Source organism: Solanum verrucosum, unplaced genomic scaffold, assembly GCF_900185275.1.
Source record: "Solanum verrucosum unplaced genomic scaffold, falcon-dt-bn FXZP01000062.1, whole genome shotgun sequence".
Lineage (NCBI taxonomy): Eukaryota > Viridiplantae > Streptophyta > Magnoliopsida > Solanales > Solanaceae > Solanum > Solanum verrucosum.
The window spans coordinates 2,984,039-2,998,356 of record NW_026020477.1 but is presented as its reverse complement, the minus strand read 5'-3'; the positions used below and the strand labels follow the sequence as shown (position 1 = coordinate 2,998,356).

The following is a 14,318-nucleotide window of genomic DNA, read 5'->3' as shown; positions in this document are numbered from 1 at the left end:
AATGTTATAACTCAAGACTTAATGTGCAATAACTGAATTTCTAATAAATTTTATACTTACATATATTCACATATGATTGATATATTCACATATTTTCACATTTTTTTTGAGTTTTTTTTTTCTTAAAAAAGAACTCGGAAGATTTTAAAATAATATATTTTGAAGTTAGAAGATCTTGTTAACTTGATAATACATTTGTGACATATATAATACTTTAATTTAGGGAAAACGGTCTGAAAAATACTCCAACTTCTGTCGAAATTGTTGTTACGATACCAAACTTTATGGAGGACCTTTTACCCCCCCTCCTTGCACTATTTAATAGTGTATTTTAAAGGTATATATGTGTCCACGTGGACACGTTACTATTTATAATTATAAAATATTTATGATGTCCACGTATGCACATATATACCTTTAAAATACGCTATTAAGAGTGCAGGGGGTAAAAGGTCCTTTCCAAAGTTTAGTATCGTTGCAGCAATTTCGGTCAAAGTTTGGATATATTTCAGACATTTTTTCCTTTAATTTAAATATAAATATATATTTGCATTAATGAAAATATTTATCTCACAAAAATTAGCTATTAAATAAATAATAATAATTAAACTAATACAAACTTCAACTAGCGTTATTACAAGTCATATGAATTTTTCTTTGTCTAAAATACTTAAATATTAAAAAATAGTAAATAAGTAAAACAAAAGGACAATGTTTTTAGGCATAATACATATATTGGCCCCTAAACTTGGCTTCAAATTTTAACTTTGACCTCCAACTTTCATAATGCACAAATAGGCACTTTAACTATCCTATCTTTAAATAAATAAACACACAATTTTCGGAGCCAAAGAGCGTGAAATGCAAACTCTCCCACGTGTATTAGTGAGCCACTCAATGACTGCCAACTAATTAAATATTTTACACGTCATTTTAGAACTAAAAGAAATCAAAATTAATTTTAATTTATATACAAGAATCAAAATTAATTCCTCCTAATGGTTTTGCTAGCTTGGAGCTCATTGGGTCTGTTTTCATGGGGTTTGGGGGGTCAATTGGTTGCTGTTTTGTGTTTGGTTCGAGCTGCTGGTTGCAGCAGTGTTGTTTCGTGATGATTCTCGCCGGAGATAGCGGATCTGATGGGTTTGGGGTCAGGTATTTGGTGGGTTTAGCGAGCTCGAAGCTAGTTCGCTTCATGGGTTGTGCTCTGGTGTGAGGAAGAAGGAGAACGGCTGGGTTGGAGGTACTTGTTTGGGGGTCATTTGGTGGTGGCGTTTTGCCTGAAAAAGAAGAAAATGAACGGAGGTTTTGGGTTGCCGGAGATTGGCCGGAATTTGGGGGGTAGGGTTGTCATTTCAGCATTTTTTTACGATTGTTTTTGTTGCAAAATTATTTCAGAGCAGCCCATAAATATGGGAAGACATGAGAATCAATGAACTTCTCCTTCTTTTCTTTAGTTAAAGTGGATTTGTGCTTTAAGTTGTCAAATACTTAATGGAAAAAACAGGGTGTTTTGTGTATTGTGATTGTCATAGTGAATAGCAAATTACAATTATGAATTTTTGGAGGCCAAAAAATGAACATACAGTGCTAAAAATTATTAAGTAAAATGGTGCACTTAAAGTGTTTGATAAATTGTCTAAATGAATTTTTTAGAGATTTTTGTCAAATTTGAGTAGCAATCTGATACCTAATAAAAATGTAAGGAGTCCCTTAAGTGTGGATCGGATTCATTGATCGAGAACCTTCGAACTTAAATTGCATTCGACTTTTACAAGTGTATACTCACCCATCTTGCCAAAAACAAACTTCATTATAATTTTTTTTCGCAATAACAAAAAAATTTATTAAACGTCACTTGCATTTTGCAGTGAACAACAAATAATGCAAAAAAGAGGGGAAAATTGTTGAAAAAAATATAAAGAGGGTTTAATTGTCCTTTCAATGCTTTTTTTACTATTGGGCCCCTCGATTTTTACATCTGACGCGCCTAATTTGAGTTTATTTCACGCATTTTGCCAGGTAGGATCCGAGTGTTTTTTTGTTTAAGTTTTGGATAGTTAAAGTGCCTATTTGTGCACTCACAAAGTTAAAGGTCAAAGTTATAATTTGAAGCCAAGTTAAGGGTCCAAATTATGTATTATGCCATGTTTTTATATAGTAATAACTATTTTGAAGCAAACTTTCTGACAATCTAAATCACATAAATAACATTGATGAATAAAGTCATTCTTTTGTCTTAAGCATAAAAAAAACAAATCGTTGCAATTCTCTAAATTTTAGAAAAAGATATTTAGAAGCATATATCTACATCAAAAGGAAATTGTTAACAAAAACAAATGAATTTAGACTACATCATATTAAATTCATATATTGGAACATTACATATTAATGTATATATTAAGCAAAAAAATAATTATTATATCATCAAAATTATTTTTCTCAAGTAGTCAATGTTATGGACCGTACTGTTGGGTTTAAGATCTTTTTTCTCTTCCTACGTGGATAAATAAAAGTCTTATTAGGATCAACCCACTTTAGTTCATAACTCCAATATTATGTGACATATATAAGACTTATTTGGTATTATTTTCAGAAACACAAGAGAGATTCGTTTTAGAGATTGAGAGAAAGAGAGAAAAATCCTATTTTTGCTTCAGGAAATTTTCTGGTCAGACAGTCCGGTTTAGACAGAGTTTTTTGCTTCGTCAACCATTGGATCGTGCTCAATTTCGAATTGAGAGTTCTGCGCATCTGGTTCTTGCAATTCAACGGTGGAGATCGGATTTGGAGGTCTGTACCTTCTGATTTTAGGGAGTGAACAGTAGCTCGTTTTTGGGTGAAATCTCTCCTTCAATTCTCTAGTTTTGGTGCAATCTTGTTTTATTGTTGCTCGTTGTTTGGCGCTTGTTTTGTGACCAATTTTGGTGAACTATTTTGTAGCTCTTGGTGTTTATAGTGGAGCTTTTGGTCCTGTGGTTTTTTAGTCTTCACATCGAAGGGTTTTTCACGTAAATCGTTGTGTCTTGTGTGATTGGCTTGTTCTTATTTTATTGCTTTAGTTTGGTTGATATACTTGTTGTCCATTGTTCGTATTGCTTGATTTGGTTTGTCTTCTCTTGGTTCAAATTGAAAGGGAAAGTTTAGACTTGGGTATTATTCCGTTGTTATCCTGTCGGACATTCTTGTTAGTGCCTTGCATTTCCCAACAAAGTGGTATGAGCGCATTGGTTGTTGTTCATTATTGATTTGAATGATGGAGGCAACTATGAGAAAGATGGTTTGTTTGAATGGTAGTAACTATCATATTTGGAGAGGCAAGATGAAAGATCTTCTATTTGTCAAGAAAAATGTATTTACCTGTGTTTACCTCTAATAAACCCTAGTCCATGACGGATGAGGAATGAGAATTTGAGCAATTGAAGGTTTGTGGATATATTAGACAATGGGTTGAAGATACTGTTCGAAATCATATTGTGAATGAGACATATGTCAGAAGTTTGTGGGACAAGCTCGAGACGCTATATGCTTCGAAGACTGTCAACGATAAGTTGTTTCTATTGAAACAATTGATGAATAATAGGTATAAAAAGGACACTCCTATTTCTGATCATATTAATGATTTTCAGGGTGTTCTTGATCAGCTATCTGGAATGAATGTAAAATTCAATAAAGAAATACAGGGACTATGGCTTCTTAATACACTGCCAGAGTCTTTTGAAACTCTTCGAGTTTCTTTGACTAATTCTGCTCCCAGTGGTGTTGTGACCATTGAATATGCTAAGAGTGGTGTCTTGAATGAAGAGATAAGAAGAAGATCTCAAGTCTCAACTTCTTTTACTTCACACACCGATGTTTTGGTTACTGAAGATAGGGGGAGAAACAAGTTCAGAGGTCAGAGTGACAGAGATAAAAGTAGATGTAAGTCAAAGTTTAAATATAAGAATGTTACATGTGACTATTGCCTAAAGAATGGGCATATCAAGAAATATTGTTTTAAGTATAAGAGAGATATAAGACAACAAAAGAAAGAAGGTGACAATGAAATCGTGTTGTTGTTGTTGCTAATGATGATCTTCTTACTTCTTGTGATGAAAATGCCGTCAATCTTGTTCGCGATGAGTCTAGCTGATTTGTGGATTCTAGTGCTACTTCTCATGTCATTCCCAGGAAGGAATTATTTTCTTCTTATACTCCAGGTAACTTTGAGATATTGAAAATGGGTAATAATCATGAGGTTGCAGTTCTTGGTATTGGGACAGTTTGGTTGGAAAGTAATAATGGTTCCCAACTAGTTCTCAACAATGTCAAACATGCTCCAGATATTTGCATAAATTTGATTTCTGTGGGATACCTTGATAATGATGGTTATGTTAATACCTTTGGTGTTGGTCAGTGGAAGTTTACTAGAGGTTTGATGGTTGTAGCCTGTGGTGACAAGTTTTCTAACTTGTATGTTTTTTAGGGTTCCATTTTTAAAGGCTCAGTAAATTTGGTGGAGAATGATACTTCATCATTGTTTTGGCATAGTAGACTGAGTCATATGAGCGAGAAGGGGATGAATAATTTGGTTAAGAAGAATTTCATTTTTGGAGTGAAACAAACAAAGTTGAACAAGTGTGTTCATTGCGTAGAAGGTAAACATAAGAGAGTTTCTTTGCAGAGTCATCCGCCATCAAGAGAGTCATCCGCCTTCAAGAAAGCTTGATTTGCTGGAGTTGGTACATTCTGATTTGTGTGGTCCTTTTAAGGTAAGGACTTATGGCGGTGCACTTTATTTTTAGACTTTTATTGATGATTATGCACGCAAACTTTGGGTATTCTCTTTGAAGTCCAAGGATCAGGTATTTGATGTGTTCAAAAGTTTTCAAGCCTTAGTTGAGAGACAAACATGAAAGAAATTGAAATGCATTCGTTCTGATAATAGTGGTGAGTATATTGGCCCTTTTGATAGATATTGCAGAGAGCATAGTATTTCGTATCAGAAAACTCCTCCAAAGACTCCTTAGCTGAATGGTTTGGCGGAAAGGATGAATAGAACTCTTGTTGAGAGAGTTAGATATATGCTTTCAGATGCTAAGCTGTTAGATTCTTTTTGGGCAGAAACACTTAATACTGCTGCATATGTTACCAATTTATCTCCTACTGTTGTTTTGAATGGCGGTGTCCCTGACATAGTTTGGTCTGGTAAGAATGTTTCTTCTGATCATCTTAAAGTTTTTGGGTGTAAAACATTTGTGCATGTTCCTAAGGATGAAAGGTCAAAGTTAGATGTTAAAACTAGGCAATGTATCTTTGGAGGTTATGATCAAGATGAATTTGGCTATCGTTTCTTTGATCTAGTTTAGAAGAAACTTGATAGAAGCCGTGATGTTGTGTTCTTTGAAGACCAAACAATTGAAGATCTTGACAAACTTGAGAAAGTTGATTCTCAGAGTAGTGACAACCTAGTTGACGTTGATCAAGTGCCTTTGACTATTCCACCAGGTGAAAATCTTCAAAATGATGAAAATCAAATTGATATTGAAGATGGTGATCATATTCAGAATAGCCACAATGCCGCTGATGCTCCAGTGCAAGACGATGTGGTTGGTTTGCAACCAACTATTATTGATGCTCCAGAGAGTTCTCTCATAAGATCTACTAGAGAGAAAATACCTTCATCTCGCTATTCTTCCAATTAGTATGTACTCTTGACTGATAGGGGAGAACCAGAGAGTCCTGATGAGGCCATGGTAAATGAAGAAAAAGAAAAGTAAATTGATGTTATGGAGGATGAAATGAAGTCTCTACATGATAATCATACCTTCGATTTTGTTATTTTACCTAAAGATCGAAAAGCTTTGAAAAACATGTGGGTTTTTCAGGTGAAACATGAAGATGGTAACCCAGTTCTACGGTACAAGACTAGATTAGTTGTGAAGGGTTTAGCTAGAAAAAAAGGATTGATTTTGATGAGATATTCTCTCCAGTTGTGAAGATGTCATCCATCCGTGTGGTTCTAGGCTTGGCTGCAAATCTGGACTTGGAAGTGGAACAGATGGATGTTAAAACTGCTTTTATCCATGGTGACTTGGATGAAGAAATTTATATGGAGCAGCTGGAAGGCTTTGAAGTCAAGGGAAAAGAGAATTATGTTTGCAAATTGAAGAAGAGCTTGAATGGTTTAAAACATGCTCCAAGGCAATGGTACATGAAGTTTGGTTCTTTTATGAGTCACCAGGGCTTCAAGAAGACTCTTTCAGAGCAATGTGTTTTTGTGCGAAAATTCTCTGATGGTGACTTTATTATCGTTTTGCTTTATGTTGATGACATGCTTGTTGTTGGTCATAATGCTTGCAGGATTAAAGAGTTGAAGCTAGAGTTGAATAAGTCTTTTGCCATGAAAGACTTGAGACCAGCAAGACAGATTCTTGGCATGCAGATTGTCCGTGATAGAGATGTCACAAGAGAAGTATATTCAGAAAGTACTTCGTAGATTCAACATGGACAAAGTTAAGGTTATCAATACACCTTTAGCTATGCACTTCAAATTGAGTAGTAGAGATTATCCTTCCAGTGATGGTGAGAAGGAAGATATGAAGAAAATTCCTTATACTTCAGCTGGTGGTAGTTTGATGTATGCAATGGTGTGTACAAGACCAGATATTGCTCATGCTGTTGGTATTGTTAGCCGTTTTCTTTCTAATCCGGGAAGAGAACATTGGAATGTTGTAAAGTGGATTATGAGATATCTTTGTGACACTTCTAGTTTGAGTTTGTGTTTTGGTACAAGGAAGCCTATTCTTTGTGGTTACACTAATTCAGACATGGCTAATGATGTTGATACTCGTAAGTCTACTTCAGGCTACTTGATTACTTTTGCAGGTGGAGCTATGTCTTGGCAATCTAGGTTGCAAAAATGTGTTGCTTTATCTACTACAGAGGTTGAGCTTATTGCTGCTGTTGAAACTTGCAAAGAGTTGATCTGGATGAAGAGATTTTTAGGGGAACTTGGTTGTGCTCAAGACAAGTATGTGCTTTATTGCGATAGTCAAAGTGTTATTCATCTTGGCAAAAATTCTACATTTCATGGTCGGTCTAAACACATTAATGTGAGGTATCATTGGATTCGAGATGTGTTGGATTTTAAGTTGTTTGAACTTGAAAAGATCCATACCAATGATAATGGTTCCGACATGATGACTAAAGCTTTGCCAATAGGGAAGTTTGGGGATTGTTGCATGATCGTCGGGATGGCGGTCTCCTCCACATAGTTGTGAGGGGAAGAATTGTTGGGTTTAGGATTTTTTTTCCCTTTCTGTGTGGATAAATAAAAGTCTTATTCAGACCAGCCCACTTTAGCTTCTAACCCCAATATTATGTGACATTTATAAGGCTTATTTGGTCTTATTTTAAGAAACACAAAAGGGAAAAAGCAAGAGAGATTCGTTTTAGAGATAGAGAGAAAGAGAGAAAAATCCAGGTTTTGCTTCAGGAAATTTTCTACTCAGGCAGTCCACTTCAGACTAGAGCTGTCAATATGGGCTAGCCCACCCCATCCGGGCTAACCCATACATGCTTTGACATTTTACGGGCCAGGCCGGGCTAGCCCATTTTTTGTGTGGGCCAGAAAACGATCGGCCCAACCCACAAGTACGTGGGCTACAGGCTTGCCGGGCCAGCCCACTTTTTTAAAAATTATAAAAAAAAATTATAATTATAAATTATAATTTAAAAATATTATCATAAATATCGATAAAACAATATTACATGGTGTTAATGTTACTACTTATTAATCAAATCCACAAATAAAATTATCTTTATAAATATTTATTAAGTTTTTTTTCAAGTAAAAGTATAAATATCTAAATAGAAATATTAACCTAATTGTTTTGCAATGATCACAATAAAACACAAAAAATATGACAATATTCCAACCATAAAAAAGAAAAAAATAAACTCTTTAAAAAAATCATGAAACTTATGGCGTATCTAATACTTCATGAAGCATATCTGAATCAACTTGTGGGAAGGTTGTCTTAACATCTTCATTTTCATCTGCAATTTATATGCGGTTTCAATTAGTTAAATATTAAAAAATAACTAAATTGAGAATTATAATATTTAAATGTACACAAAAATATATTACCAGTTTGAGAAAAACCATGTAACCAATTTCGAGTAGCAACAAGTGTTTGGACATTTTCATGATGGATGCAACTTCTATACTTAGTGAGAACACGTCCACCAATGCTGAATGATGATTCTGATGATACAGTGGTAATAGGAATACTAAGTACATCACGGGCCATTATTGAAAGTTCTGGATATCTTTTAGAGTAATCCTTCCAATACATGAAAACATCCATATCTTGAAACTTTTCATAATCAAGCTTTGGTTCTTCTAAGTAAAGATCTAATTCTGACTTTCCATTGCTAGAAACAGTTTCATTCTCAAATGCTTTAAATTCCTATGAAGTTAAAAACATGAAAATAGTTAATACATGTAAGAATAGTAAAGACAGTAATACACAAAGAAAAAATATTTGATATAGTTAGAAATATATTCAATTTTTAACAAGATGAAAATTACTTACATTAAATACTTTGAATCCTTTGGGTTTCCTCCTAGCTTCACTTGGTGTAGTCCGAATAGTTGAAGAAGCACTAACAACATTTTGCTTGTTTGTATAATGATCGAAAAGCTCATACAATTTATTCTTCACAAGTGAGATCTTTTTTTGTGTGGAAATAGAATCCAACTTAGAATAACAAAAACTTAAAAATTGTAATTTCATGCGGGGATCAAGAATTGCTCCAAATGCAAGTACTACACTATATTGCTTCCAGTATTTTTCAAACTTCTCATGCATCTTTGAAGCCATATCCTTAATAACTTTATCTTCATTATTCAACTTCTCTTTCAGCATGCATTCAATTCTCCAAATTTGCATAAAATACAAGTTAGAGGTTGGATAACTTGAACCAGAAATCAAATTTGTTATCTCATGAAATGGCTCCAAGACTTCACATATTTTTTCAGCCCTTCTCCATTGATCAAATGTAGGACAGTGTGTATAATTTCTATCATGTAAATGTAGACTAGAAAAAACCTTTTCATATGGGAGAGCACTTTCAAGCATCAAATACGTTGAGTTCCATCTAGTTACTACATCTAAACGTAAACCAAGATTAGTTTCAATTCCAACTTGCTTAACACATTGCTCAAACTTTTGCATTCTCCCATCTGATCCTCTAACATGCTTAACACTTTCCCTAATTGCAATCAAGGAATCAATAGCTGCCTTTAACCCTTCTTGAACAATCAAATTCAAAATATGAGCAGAACAACGCACATGAAAGAACTCACCATCACACACCAAACTATTTTGCAAATTAAGATGCCCTTTTAAAATAGTTTGCAAACTATCATTGGCAGTAGCATTATCCAAAGTAATAGAAAATACCTTCTTTTCTATATTCCATTCTTCAAGCAGTCGTATATAACAGCAGCCATTTCAACTCCAGTGTGAGGAGGATACATACGACAAAAGTTTAGAATTTTACAATTCAACCTCCAATTTTCATCAACAAATTGAGCCGTTAAACAAATGTATCCCTCAGAAGTAGATGATGTCCAACAATCAGAAGTCAAACATACTCTATTAGAAATTTTAGCCAATTCTTGTTTCAATTTCTCCTTCTCTCTAATATACATTTTTCTTATATCTGCAACTTCTGTGTTTCTACAAGGCATCACAACATCTGGACTTATATAATTTATCCAATTCCTAATTCCATCATATTCAACAAAAGAATATGACAAATTATGCTTAATAATAGCTTCTGCAAGCATTTCACGTTGTATTTGTTGATCAACTTTTCTAGACTGTAATTTGCCTTCTTGATTAATGAACATATGACCCAGATTATGAAATTTAAGCATTGGACATACCTCCTTATGACGACGTAAATGTGATGTCCCATAATTTGTACCTTTGGGAGTTGTACCAACTTTAAAAATTGCAATTTTACAGCCAGTACATTTTGCTCTTTCAATTCCATCTTCCCCTTTGCCAATGTTTGTGAAATATTTCCACACATCTGATGTTGTTGGTTTGGTTTTTTTTTTGCTTTGGTTCTACCGGCTCAGTTTCCTCACCACTATCTTCACGTATAATATTTGTGTCATCCATTAATTTTTCTATTTTCCTATGATAACATAAAATAAAAAGATAATAAAATAAAATTCATAAAAAAAATAATTCACATCATTTAGATAGTGATAGATCTAGTCTATATGTATCAAATAATTTTTACGTAACAAATTATGTTTGACTATAAATGCAATTGCTATTGCAATATTAACTTAGATTATTGTAAGAGCTTATAATGTCAAATTTTGAATTTGTTTATGCGTTTAGGGTACATCGAGCACATAGAATGAACATCGAATAAAAAACAATAAATTAAAAATAGAACAAAATTAAAGAATTGTAAAATAAAGAGGGAAAAGTAAACTTACTTGTTTTTACCAGAGAATAAGCTTGAATAGTGATTCCTTAGAAAATTACTTGGACTACTACCACCAAGAGAAAACAAACTAGTAAGAGAACTATAGAGAAGACGGCTGCGGATGGTGAATAAATAAACTACGGTCTATTAGTGATTCCCTAAAGATTTTAGGGAATTAAACTTTAAATAGATTTTGAGTTTGGACTCTCTTTAATTTTAAATTTTAATATTATATTATATTATATTATATTTTTAATTAATTTTTATTGGCCCACGGGCCGGCCCTACCTATATTTCTCAAGCCCCACAAATCAACAGGCTTATTCAGGCCGGGCTAAAAAGCCCTTTTCTTAAATGGGCTCTAAAAATCTTAGCCCAGCCCTATTAAATCCCGGGTTAGGCCAGATCGGCCCAACGGGCCTAGCCCATATTGACGGCTCTACTTCAGACAGAGTGTGCCACTTCGTTAACCGTTGGATCGTGCTCAAAGTTGAACCGGGAGTTCTCAACCTCTGGTTCTTGCAATTCTACGGTGGAGATCGCATTTGGAGTCCTGTAGCTTCTGATTTTGGGGCGTTAACAGTAGCTCGTTTTTGGGTGAAATCTCTTCTTTAATTCTCTAGTTTTGGTGCAATCTTGTTTTATTGTTGCTCGTTGTTTGGCGCTTGTTTTGTGGCCAATTTTGGAGAACAATTTTGTAGCTCTTGGTGTTTATAGTGGAGCTTTTGGTCCTGTGGTTTTTTACTCTTCACATCGAAGGGTTTTCCACGTAAATCGTTGTGTCTTTTGTGATTGGCTTGTTCTTATCTTATTGCTTTAGTTTGGTTGATATATTTGTTGTCCATTCTTCGTATTGCTTGATTTGGTTTGTCTTCTCTTGGTTCAAATTGAAAGGTAAAGTTTATACTAGGGTATTATTCCGTTGTTATCCTATCTGACATTCTTGTTAGTGTCTTGCCTTTTCAAACAAAGTGGTATCAATGCATTGGTTTTTGTTCATTATTGATTTGAATGATGGAGGCAAATATGAGAAAGATGGTTTGTTTGAATGGTAGTAACTATCATATTTGGAGAGACAAAATGAAAGATCTTCTATTTGTCAAGAAAAATGTATTTACATGTGTTTACCTCTAATAAACCCTAGTCCATGACGGATGAGGAATGTGAATTTGAGCACTTGCAGGTTTGTGGCTATATTAGACAATGAGTTGAAAATAATGTTTGAAATCACATTCTGAATGAGACACATGCTAGAAGTTTGTGGGACAAGCTCGAGACGCTATATGCTTCGAAGACTGGCAACAATAAGTTGTTTCTATTGAAACAATTGATGAATATCATATATAATGAGGGCACTCCTATTTCTGATCATATTAATGATTTTCAAGGTGTTCTTGATCAGCTATCTGGAATGAATGTAAAATTTGATGAAGAAATACATGGACTATGACTTCTTAATACTATGCCAGACTCTTTTGAAACTCTTCTAGTTTCTTTGACTAATTCAACTCTCAGTGGTGTTTTGACCATGGAATATGTTAAGAGTGGTGTCTTGAATGAAGAGATGAGAAGAAGATCTCAAGGCTCAACTTCTTTTACTTCACACTCCGATGTTTTGGTTACTGAAGATAGGGGAGAAACAAGTTCTGAAGTCAGAGTGACAGAGATAAAAGTAGATATACGTCAAAGTCTAAATAAAAGAATGTTATATGTGACTATTGCCACAAGAATGGGAATATCAAGAAATATTATTTTAAGTATAAGAGAGATATGAGACAACAAAAGAAAGAAGGTGACAATGAAAATTGTGTTGTTGTTGATGCTAATGATGATCTTCTTGTGATGAAAATGTCGTCAATCTTGTTCGCGATGAGTCTAGCTGATTTGTGGTTTTCTTCGTTATTCTGATTTTGGTTTTCGTATCATGGATCTTGGGTCGCGCTTTATGGCATTTCCACTATAAAAAAAATCCAATCCCGCAAAGGATTGTTCATGGAACTACTATCGAGATTCTTCAGACCATATTTCCTAGTATCATCCCTATGTTCATTGCTATACCATCATTTGCTCTGTTATACTCAATGGACGAGGTAGTAGTAGATCCAACCATTACTATAAAAGCTATTGGACATCAATGGTATCGGAGTGCGCCTCTTCACGAGGGTGATTAAAGTGCAACGAAATGCCTTAAAGTTGAATAGGGTTCGCGAAGCATCTGGCTTACCGGTAATCTCCCATTCCCGCCGTCGAGAGACTTTAATAACTATAGCATGCCAGAAACGGGGAGAGATGATATGCTGAAACGGGTGCTAGCTTGAAAACCGCCGCAGAATGAAGCAAGGCTGTCGGTTGAGGCCTCACCGATTTCAAGTCTAATATGGAATAAAAGGATTTCAAGTCTTTTTTTAATCTTATTTTCTAGTCGTAAAATTCTATTTTGATTTTTTACCTTTTTTTTTTTTGAAATGGAAATTATATGCCTTCTCGCTTTCAGGGGGAATTCAAGTAAAAATCTAGTACAAGGAGGAAGCGAAAGGCTAGCTTCTGGTGCTACTTCTCATGTCACGCCTAGGAAGGAATTATTTTCTTCTTATACTCCAGGTAATTTTGAGTTGTTGAAAATGGGTAATAATCATGAGGTTGCAGTTCTTGGTATTAGGACAGTTTGTTTGGAAAGTAATAATGGTTCCAAACTAGTTTTCAACAATGTCAAACATGCTCCAGATGTCGATTGAATTTGATTTTCGTGGGATACCTTGATAATGAGGGTTATGTTAATACTCTTGGTGCTGGTCAGTGGAAGCTTACTAGAGGTTCGATGGTTGTAGCCCGTGGTGTCAAGTTTTCTAACTTGTATGTTTTTCAGGGCTCCATTTTTAGAGGCTCAGTAAATTTGGTGGAGAATGACACTTCATCATTGTTATGGCAGAGAAGACTGAGTCATATGAGCGAGAAGGGGATGAACAATTTTGCTAAGAAGAATTTGCTTTCTGGAGTGAAACAAGAAAAGTTGAACAAGTGTGTTCATGAATGTAGAGGTCCAACCAACAATAATTGTGTGACCCTCCATTAATTAATTGACACTTGGATAATGTGTCTATTTCTTTACCTTTTTATCATCTCTCTCCTACTCATCCTTCTTTTCATTCATTTTCCTATTTTCTTACTCCTAATAAATATTTCTTAACTTCATTTTCTTAAGATGTTGATATATTGAATAAGATAATTAATAAAAAAAATTTATCACAATAACTAAAAATGTTTTTAGGACTGAGTATTTAAAATACTCATATCATTCAATATTTTTAATAGTATCAAATTAACTCACAAATATTTAGTGTTTTGTCAATTACTAGCACCTAAAAAAACAAATTAATTCAAATTTAGTTGTTCTAATATATATATTTTTTTAATTCTGTTTTAATTCATATATTTATAGTCATTGTTATTTTAATTCTTTTTTAGTTCATATATTTATAGTCATTCTCTTAACATAGAGTATCCGTTATTTTTCTTAATTTAAGTTATAATTTTTTAAAATACTTAATAGAAAACGTTGGAAAATTTATATTATAACTGAATGTACGTAAAGACACTAAAAATGAATTCTAATAATATTAAGATTGAATGATATTATTATTATTATTTTAATAATAATAATGATATAATGAGTAGTTAATTTAAAATTATATGGAGCCGATTGATTCTTGAAAATAAATTAAGCATTGTAAGTTTTAATTTAAAAGACTTGAATTTCGTTCTGTGACCCGCGTCACCTGTATAAATTTTTTAAAAACGTTTATGAGTCTACCACTCCCTGT

General features: G+C 33.9%; 1 protein-coding gene across 1 annotated transcript; it reads right to left on the bottom strand.

Moving 5' to 3' along the window:
• Positions 1-7,963: 7,963 nt before the first annotated feature.
• On the bottom strand, positions 7,964-9,838 carry LOC125809372 (zinc finger BED domain-containing protein RICESLEEPER 2-like). The gene is made up of 4 exons (XM_049489028.1): positions 9,529-9,838; positions 8,580-9,469; positions 8,132-8,453; positions 7,964-8,040 (listed from the first exon to the last, which is right to left on the bottom strand). Exons 1-4 carry the CDS (start codon positions 9,836-9,838, stop codon positions 7,964-7,966), a joined length of 1,599 nt encoding a protein of 532 aa, XP_049344985.1.
• Positions 9,839-14,318: the final 4,480 nt, after the last annotated feature.

What these genes read in the sequence shown, in the direction of transcription:
- LOC125809372 (XM_049489028.1), bottom strand. Translation starts at nt 9,838, where the DNA reads ATGCTTGCAGAAGCTATTATTAAGCATAATTTGTCATATTCTTTTGTT. An exon ending in TAAAATTCTAAACTTTTGTC is followed by an intron (nt 9,470 to 9,528) that starts GTATGTATCCTC and finishes GACTGCTTGAAG; the next exon opens with AATGGAATATAGAAAAGAAG. An exon ending in ACATGGTTTTTCTCAAACTG is followed by an intron (nt 8,041 to 8,131) that starts GTAATATATTTT and finishes TATAAATTGCAG; the next exon opens with ATGAAAATGAAGATGTTAAG.